Source organism: Xyrauchen texanus, chromosome 47 (assembly GCF_025860055.1).
Source record: "Xyrauchen texanus isolate HMW12.3.18 chromosome 47, RBS_HiC_50CHRs, whole genome shotgun sequence".
NCBI lineage: Eukaryota > Metazoa > Chordata > Actinopteri > Cypriniformes > Catostomidae > Xyrauchen > Xyrauchen texanus.
Window position 1 is genome coordinate 27,234,509 of NC_068322.1, and position 10,376 is coordinate 27,244,884.

Sequence of the window (10,376 nt, forward strand, 5' to 3'; positions counted from 1 at the left end):
GTCTTCATTTAGAGAATAAGACATCCACAAAGGGTAATTGGGCAATGCAGCAGTTTCTTTCTGGATCAAAGCACATGTTTCAACATGAAGTGGTGTAGTTCCAAAAATTTACTGTGATCAACCCTTTTAAATGTGGAACAAAATTAACCGGCTATAACTATAAATTCTACTGGAAATGTCAATAAAATAAATAAACGAACAAAAAAAAGAAGAAAACAAAAAATAGTTTAATCAAACCTATTCGTTTCGTAATGGTATTTGTAGTGGAAACCATCTAAATTTCTGATGTTTTTTTTTCCAGCAAGAATTAAATTAATTAAATTAAAGCTTCGTTTCTACTAGCTCTTACATCAGCGGGGGAAAAATGACTGTGGCTCGTCCTGGTCACGTTGCAGATCAACGTGACTGAAGTTCTCGACGGCCCGACCGAACTGAATGAGAAGCGAGCAAAACACAGAATGTGTGTCAGGCAGGGGGCTTTGACCTACTTACCACATAAACAGCACAGCGCTGCGAGCTGTGACATCAAGATGTGAACGTATTTTTGTTTTACACAGAGACTTGGATCTTCGTCTGCTTAGCAATGCAAAGAATACACATATATGTGATTTGAATCAATTCAGTCGTCTAGATTCGTGGGAGTGTAAATAAGTGCCTACATTTGAGACACGAAGTCCTCGTATCGCACTGTACTGAACTATTGTTGGGTCGGTGGGTCGTGCTTGCCATCATATAAAAAACAACTAATTGCATATGAGCTTGTAAGCTCCACTGGTTGTGCTGTGTTTATCGGTGGGATTGTTGTTAGGAACTACAACACTTATCGCTTTACATTTGGATCATTTTTGAATTGACCTCGAATGGTAAGTCAAATGTATACATTTCTATTTCTCCGGTTATTTAGAATTTCTGCATTAATGTTCTTCTTTGATACACTTTCGTAAAATTAGCATACATTTTATTTTGACATGTCATTCACGTTACTCTCCTTTTAAAGTTGGCAGATATAAAAAAAAAATTAATTAATTATTTTTAATAGTAATTGTGTAGATATCGGGCCAATAGTTATAGGGCACAATTTGTCAACTTATGCAAATACTTTTGAGACAGCAAGATGCTTTTATGAGTAACAAATGAAGATGTTGCATTTAATGCAAAACACAGAATGTGTGTCAGGCAGGGGGCTTTGACCTACATACCACATAAACATCACAGCGCTGCGAACGGTGACGTGAAAACAGGATGTTGTTTTTGTTTTACACAAATATATTACACAATCAAACAAATTAAGACACAACTCGAGTTGTTTATGTTATACGATATGATCAGTATTTGATGAGAAACACCAAAATGCAGGGCTCAACATTAAGGATTTTTTCTACTTGCCCTGCCAACATTCCTGCCAACTGGCCCCAAATAAAAAATGAAAAGTAGCTGATACATCATGGCTTAAAAATATTGTCCAAAGCTAAATGTTTGATTTATTTATATATATATATACACACACACACACACACACACACACACACACACACACACACACACACACACACAGTTGGCCAAAAGTTTTAAACAATGTACAGATTTTACTCTTATAGAAAGAAATTGGTACTTTAATTCATCAAAATGGCATTCCACTGATCACAATGTATAGTCAGGACATTAATAATGAGAAAAATTACAATTTGAAAAACTATTTCAGAACTTCTTAATCTACAAAGTGTTCTCAGCAAAGAATCCTCCATGTGCAGCAATGACAGCTTTGCAGATCCTTGGCCTTCTAGCTGTCAGTTTGTCCAGATATTCAGGTGACCTTTCACCCCACACTTCCTGTAGCACTTGCCATAGATGTGACTGTCTTGTCGGGCACTTCTTCTTACGGTCTAGCTGATACCACAAAAGCTCAATGGGGTTAATAACCATAACACGCTTTTCCAATTATCTGTTGTCCAATCTCTGTTTCTTTGTCCACTCTGACCTTTTCTTTATGTTTTTCTGTTTCAAAAGTGTCCTTTTCTTTGCAATTCTTCCCATACTGTGTGTTCTCTGTAACTAAACACCTGCTCAGAGTCTGACTCCACCCACTAGAAATATTTTGAAAATGCAGGAAAAGTGGGCAGACCCCGGCGGGGATGGAGGGAAAGAACCGAGAGCGGGGGGCAGGCACCTGAGACTCGTAGTGACGGATTAATTGACAGCTGCTGTCAGACTCTATGTTATTATTATTCCTCACACGGTCGCAAGACGACATGTACATGAATCTGGCGTGGTGAGCTGGAACCTGCTTACGTCAAGAAGTACCGCAAACAGCCAATAGGAAAATTCAACTGCAGTAGCCACCGTTCAACCTGAAGAGGGCAGCACTCAGACGTTTTTACACCATATATTGTAGAATTAAAACACTTTATACACAAATGTCAAAAAAATTACTTGAATCAATGACCAGTACTAATAAAGCCCCATGCTTACAGATCATTAATTAAAAAAAGTTGGTTTAGGGTTTAGTTACCCTTTAAGCTTAATTTAATGAACCAAATATCTTTCAGCTGTGTTTGATATAATGGCAAGTGATTTTCTACTATCAAATGATCAATTTATCATGATTACTCAAGGATAAGGCGTTGGAGTGATGCTGCTGTCTAGATTTGATCAAAAAATGACTTTTTTCAAATAGTGATGGTGTTGTTTTTTACATCAGTAATGTCCTGACTACACTTTGTAATACGCTGAATGCCACTTTGGTGAATTAAAGTACCAATTTCCTTCAGAAACAGCTAAATCTGTACATTATTCCAATTTTTGTTATATATATATATATATATATATATATATATATATATATATATATATATATATATATATATATATATATATAAGATTAGTTCAAATTTGTTTACTGATTCATTCAGATAACCATTTCTGTAAATCAAACTTATCTGGCAGCAAATCAACATCTTTCATGAGTTTTGAGTCATTAAACCATTGATAAAGCACAGGCCGAAACAAATCTAATTATACTTTATTCAAACCAGTGTCTCTAAGAGACTTCATCAGTGTTTAAATATCAGAAGTGTTTTCCCTGCAAATGACAACAAAGCATATCATTTTGTGAACTGCTGTGTAGCCTGAAAGTAATTACTGGTTTTAATTATGTCCTGATGTCATTGTAATGTCATTAGTCACTTTTAGTCTTAATTAATCCAGCTCCTTTCTCTCCTGGTTAAACGGGATTACCGAACTAAACGAGCGACATGCCACCTCTGTCAGTCGCTCATTTCTTCAGCACTGGTAGATTTTATCATTTGTTTTGACTATAAAATACACATGTTTAAAATACATTCTCTGAAAAACATAAATATAATTGTGCAGTGTTGTTTCTAAAACAAGATTAATATAATTGCTCTTGTTTTAAGGATTTTTAGATACATTTACAGGAAAACAATAAATAAATTATTATCAAGAATATGATTTTTGCCCTAATATCAACGGTCTTACTAGAAAAAAAGAAATTATGATCCAACGTGAATTTTCTTGATAAAAGAAATATGATCGTGCCTGGTAACGTGCAGGTAAAATAGCTAGAAATAGCATTTTAGCTTAGCTTAGACTGCAGATGGCAAAATGTACTGTGTGAGTTTGAGATGGCATAAGGGTGAGTAAAAATGTAGAGAATTTTTGGGTTCACTCATTTTTGGGAGAAATATTCCTTTAATTCAGGTCAGCCTCACATCTTTAAGTTTTGTTTTAATGGTGTTGTAATGTGGCTTAACAATTGTTTAGTTTGGTCAAAAAATGAAAATGTATCATTTATTCACCCTCATTCCATCCCAGATGTGTATGATTTTCTTTCTTTTGCTGAACACAAACAAAGATTTTTAAAGAATTTCTCAGCTCTGTAGGTCCATACAATGCAAGTGGATGGTGACAATGATAGTAAAAGTAATCCATACGATTCCAGTGGTTAAAGTATTGTCTTCTAAAGTGATACGATTGTATAGGGTGAGAGTGATACATGATGCATTTTGAGATTGTGTGGGATTGTTTTGGGATGGGGATACAGTATTACGTTTATTTATTCATGTCTTGATGATAAAGGTCTTAAAAAGTCTTAAATATGATTTTAAAAACTCTGCAGCAACCCTATATATGAATCGTTCCAAGTTCCATGAGCTGTCTATGCAGAATTGAATACCATTAATTCTTTAAATCTGAGTTGCTCTGAATCTGTGCAGATCTGCCAACAGTGGATGTAGCATGACATAATTCCTGTTCTGTACCAATGTTTCTTCATCATATTATCAGTTAGACACAGTAGGATCTTCTAAAATTATTATAATTGTTTTTGAATGTAGTGAAAGACAGGGATTGGAGGCTTTTGTTGGCAAAATCACTGATTCTGAATAGTTTAGAAAATGCCACAAGGAGAAGTCTGAATTTGTAGCAGGAGGGAATCTGCTTCTACCTTTGTCTGCATAGAGCTTTCGGCAAACTCATGGCATCATACAAAGATAACACTCAACTGACTGACATTTTGAGCTCCATCAGATATTAGAACGCACTTTTCTAAGCCAAGAAATAACACAAATGTAACTTCGGTAAATTAACCAAGAGGCTACAAGAATTATGGCCAATGCCGATAATTCCAAAATTGCCAAATATTGGCCTATTAATCGTCCTCACTGATATATCAGTCTATCATACTCATCAAGCATTTCTCTCCCTCCTCCCAGGAACATGACCATGTCACCGGTTGAGTGTGATATTGGGCTGCTGAAAGGACGGGATGAGGACATTAAACCTCATGCCGTAAAGCTCCGTCGCAACTTGTTTGGCCCTGTGGACCATGAGCAGTTGCAGCAGGATTTTAAGAATCTCTTCTGCATGAGCTTGGAGATTGCCAAGCAGCGCTGGAACTTTGACTTCCAGAGGGACAAACCGGCCCCTGGCTCCGCTGAGTGGGAGGAGCTATGGTGCCAAGACGTGCCAGTGTTCTACCACAGCTGTGTGGTGAAGCCTGCTATGGCAAGGCAAAGAGTGGACACAACTACTGGAGGAGGAGCCTTCGCTTGTTCAACCTTATCCATGGCCACACAGAAATACCGGGAGCTGCAGAGCAGAGGACCATTGAGAGGGGTCAAACCAGAGAAGAGGATGACTGTATTGCTGGGAGTCAAACGCAAACAAGCAAACATTACAGGTGTGAGAGTAGACTCTCTTATCATGTGCATGTTAAACTAAAAATTCAAGGTAACTTGAGTTAAAGGTATACTAGGCACTTTTTTTTACTTTTTTCAAAAGGATTGTATTGGTATTGTCTTAACAGCGATTTTACAGCCGATACTGATTCCTTGTCATCTGAATTGGCAGGGCTCATTAAATGCTTTTTTTCAGTGATCTCAGAGTACGTAAGGCATGTTTACGCCTCGCAATCCCAAACATTTGTAACTGCTACAAATCTAAATACACGATACAGGAAAGGAGATGACAGCATTTCATCAGATATGCAATGAAGATGTAACGAGACCCGTTGTTTCTATAGTACTAATAGTACCAAGCACTGATTTAATTCGGGACCCGCAGGCTGTATTATTGACACGACTGCTTCCAAATGCTTACACATTTGAACATGTACTCCTTTTACACTGAAATGCACAATTAATACAATTTAAACTGTGATATTTCCTAATGGGATTATGAAACTGATAAAGGCTGCAATCTAAGTCTGCATTCGAGCTGCATGCTTTAAATGAATTTGTGAAGCATAAGCTCATACAAGGAAAACTACATTATATATTCTATACATAAAAAAACTATTCATAATAGAAGCTAGGTGCCTGCAATGGAAGAAATTGCAACATAAATATGTAACAACCGTGTTGTAAAATGTAATATTAATGGTAATAATAAATAATGATTAATGAACAATGATGAGAGTAATTATATTTAAAAATAAATAAGCAATATATCAAAAGCATGAGTGTATTTGTCCTGAATAAAAGTTAGTTAAAAAATGGAATTGAATGTTAAAAAGATCTATTTTTCACTTGTTAAACGTTGTTTTCAAAGTTTTAAGAATTAATTTGATTAGACACTATTTTCATGAAGAAAGTAAATTAAACTTTAAAACATGGAATTCTGGAAACAAAATTAAAAAAGGATTTAGGAAAAATAAAACATTTCAGTAGGGCTCTGCTTAAAAGATGCTTCGCAATTTGCAAACTTGAAGGAAACATGCAATATTTGAAATTGAACCTTAAATAGGCTAAAGGAGTGTGTTCAACAGCACATTACTTTATTAGTATATTTTTGCTGTGGTATCGAGAACTGTGAAATTTCACTGGTTTTGGTAACAACTACTGACATTTTGGTATTGTGACGACACTGTGTATGCGTAACAATGCTTCCTTCACAGGCTATGGATTTGTATTGGATCCAATATAGCTATTGGTATGGTCGTGACCTTGTTGAAAATAAACTGGGGGGAAAAGACATTGGCAACAAAAAATAATGCTTTTGTGTGAAGCTGCATCCTTGCTAATACGTGTCTGCATAAAGTCCAGGACCTTTGTCATATCAGCCAGCGCAACATAGACCAAGACTTCTTGAACATCTTTAACTTAAGTTGACTCAGGTCTATAATCTAATGTTTCTTCTAATGATGCATATATAACATACACATTTTCTCTCTTTCAGACTTTTTCAGAGTGACAAAGAGAAGGTTTCTGCATCACAAAACTTCATCATGAAGAGAAAACTTGTTGCTTTGTTGGACCTTTTTTGTAATTTATATAAATATATAAATGTACATAAAATATCTGCACATTTAGTTCTTCTAACAGAGGCTTGTTGTCTTACAAGATTATATTCTCAAATTCTAAACATAAATACAGGTGTGTGTGTGTGTGTGTGTGTGTGTGTGTGTGTGTGTGTGTGTGTGTGTGTGTGTGTGTGTGTGTGTGTGTGTGTGTGTGAGCGTGTATTTATCACTTTGTGGGGACCAAATGTCCCCATAAGGATAGTAAAACCCGAAATGTTTGACCTTGTGGGGACATTTTGTCGGTCCCCATGAGGAAAACAGCTTATAAATCATACTAAATTATGTTTTTTGAAAATGTAAAAATGCAGAAAGTTTTCAGTGAGGGTTAGGTTTAGAGGTAGGGTTAGGTTTAGGGGATAGAATATAAAGTTTGTACAGTATAAAAACCATTATGTCTATGGAAAGTCCCCATAAAACATGGAAACACAACGTGTGTGTGTGTGTGTGTGTGTGTGTGTGTGTGTGTGTGTGTGTGTGTGTGTGTGTGTGTGTAGCGGTTAGCGTGCTGTGCTACGAACCTGCCGACCTGAGTTTGATTCCCGCTCATGACCAACACCAGTGACGATTGTCTGAACCGGTCCCGGGCCTCCCCTAGGTTGACTCAGCCTAAAATGAGTACCTGGTGTGGTGTGTAAAACATCGCCACTGGGGAGGTGGTTGGGTGTGGTGCTGGCCACCCACCCCCTTGTGTACCATCGTGGCCTTCATAGGTGCTTAACACTTGCCCCTACAGTCAGTCTGTTACGTGTGTGTGTAATGCGTTACCTATAAAAAGTACTTGCCCCTTTGTAATTTTTCAGATTTTATTGTTGCAACATGGAACAATGTTTAACTGGGATTCTTTTTTTCTTTCTTTCATTTTTCATAGCTCATCAACATTTATAAAAAAAATAAATAAGGTCAAAGAGAAATCAGATGCAATACTTAAGTGATAAAAAAATGAAATTGAGTGCATTGAATAATAAAAGCAATTTGATAAGAATTGACTCGCTAAATCAACTAAATAATTTTTTTATTAATTCCAAGAGGAACTAATAAATTATAATTATTCTGTTCCATGTTGTTACACAATACAGTTTAAAAATGTTTGGAATGCACCTTGTGCATATTAACAGTCCATTTCTTTGCTGGGCACTGAATATATTTAAATGTATCAAATACTGTGAACTTTTACAAAACTTCACTATAAAAAGACTATTTGAATTGAATGATAATGACATGAAGATTGCAATGCTCAGACTTTAAATGCAGAATATAATTAATCATATCATTACTTTATTCCATTTATTACTTTATACTTTTTATTATTTGTATGTGTTTTACAGTTTTTGCAGGGTGTTACAAGGTTACAAAATGCCTTATTATTGTAAAAAAAAAAACAAAGAAGAAGAAGAAAAATATTTCAAGAACCTGAGCAGTTACAACAATTTAGCACTGTCCATTTTAATTCGTTTTTTGTATGAAAATGACCCTGTAGTTACAGATTAACTAGCAAGAGCTAATTAAACATTTCCAGTATTTCAGTACAAATTTTCATAAATGTTTATTAACGTTGATTGAAAAAAACCGGTGCAGCTTCTTTTGAATGTTTTTTGAGTACAATTGAATTCTAATTTAATGTAATTTGCACACCTGTTGTAAACTTTAATAATATACAAGACCTTGATAATACTTTACAATAAGGTTCTCTATGTTATCATTAACACAAGGTATCATGAACACACAATGAATAAGAATATTTACAGCATTTATTAATATTGGTTATGTTAACGCTATACTATTATTCACTGTTCATGTTAGTTCATAATGCATTAGCTAATGTTCAAATGTGTTAGAATATAGAAATGACCATTAACCAAGATTATTAAATGCTATAAAAATATTATAAACATGCAAAAAAACATTGTTAACCTGTTAAATAATTTGTTAATGTTAGCATATACAAACTTATTGTAAAGTGTTACAGAGAGACCTTTCTATTTGCCTTTAACATTTGATTACCTGTTTTGTCTGCGTGTACTGTAGGTAACGGGCATTTTATGAACCTTACAATACTTTTTCTTTTTTCATCTGATGTTTTATTTAGTTGTAAGAGTGTGTGGTATACTTCATTGCATATGTCTGTGAATATGTGTTGAATTTGCTATACATTTGACATTGGTTAACTGCATTATCTGCCTCTTTCTTATCTAAAAATGTACTTGTTCACAATAAATACAACTGCTTAAGGCTTTTGTACAAATTTTGAGAAGATGCCAGTTTAATGAACCCACTGAATAGAACGAGTCCCATACGTTCAACTGCAGACATTAGTCGAATTCATCATTAAATTGTTGCATTCATAGATGCGTTCGTCACTTACACACTAGACTTTCAAAAATGTTTCTTGTGCAGATCATATCTTTTCATCTTAATAAAATGTACAAATACCCATGAAATTTGTGCTCTACCACAAACAAATCAAGAACCTTCATACAATTGTGGAAACAAATATTTAAAATGTAGCATTTTCTTGTGCAGTATGCACTGAATTTTTCCTTCAAAATAAAGCATAAGGGCATGTCTTGTATCAGTAGTAACTTCACATCAGGCCAGATATGTCAACATATTTTAAGGTCTATTATTCTGTTCATAACCATATATACCATAGATAGACTGTATATAAAGATAGATAACACCACAGCTCCCCAAAGGTGAAGCCAAAACATCTCTTTTGCCCCCTGGTGGTTGGCTGCAGTACAGGTCATAAACCATAAACCCTCCATGTTAGCAGAAGGGACATGAGCCGAACTAAAAAAAATCTAAGTACACCTCAAATAAAATTTTCCCAAAGATTGTTTCTGTCAGTTTAGGTAGTTCTTATCACGTTGATGTATGTTCACGTGTTAATTTTTCTGATAAGTTCGGTTTTAATTAGTTATTTCTATTTGATGCTATAAAAAGTGTGTGTGAGGGCATGATAGACAGCTTCTGTGAGCTAAGTATTCACGGAGGCACCTATGCACTTTTCTTTTTTTACCTCCAATGTTTATTTCATCTGTAAATCAGACATACAGCATATGCATTGCATTGCATTGGATAGTGAAGAGTCAAGCACAGGAGCAGGATCTAAATGCAACTTAAAAGTATTTCATAAAATAAAGTACAGATTAACAGGCTAAACACAGGAACAAAGGAAACATCCACGACTGGGGAAAACACCTGAACAGAGAAAACATGAACTATGGCAACAGAACAACAGGGGGGGTCAAAACACATACAAATGACAAAGAGTGAACAGAAATCAGGGCATTATATGCACAAAGATTTACGAGAAAATGAAACACAGGTGAGGAACAATGGGGAACAGCTGGGAGGTGATCAGAGCAGGGAATGATGGGAAGTGTAGTCCATAGGGAACAGATGACAGAGGTAAAACACAGGGCAGACAACAGTGAATTGTGACATAATTGTTGGCTTGTATGACTCAGAAAAGCAAACAGATTTATTGGTATCACACTGTTAACCACCTAGCAACCATATGGGCTTACCCTAGCAACCAAGTAACAAATCAAATATC

The 10,376-nt window shown here is 35.4% G+C and overlaps 1 protein-coding gene across 1 annotated transcript; it reads left to right on the top strand.

The window, feature by feature from the left end:
- Nucleotides 1-383: 383 nt before the first annotated feature.
- On the top strand, nt 384-9,267 carry cdkn1d (cyclin-dependent kinase inhibitor 1D). The gene is made up of 3 exons (XM_052121225.1): nt 384-863; nt 4,731-5,197; nt 6,694-9,267. The coding sequence occupies exons 2-3, from the start codon at nt 4,735-4,737 to the stop codon at nt 6,744-6,746; spliced, it is 516 nt and encodes a 171-aa protein (XP_051977185.1). The 5' UTR covers nt 384-863; nt 4,731-4,734; the 3' UTR covers nt 6,747-9,267.
- The last annotated feature ends 1,109 nt before the right edge of the window (nt 9,268-10,376 follow it).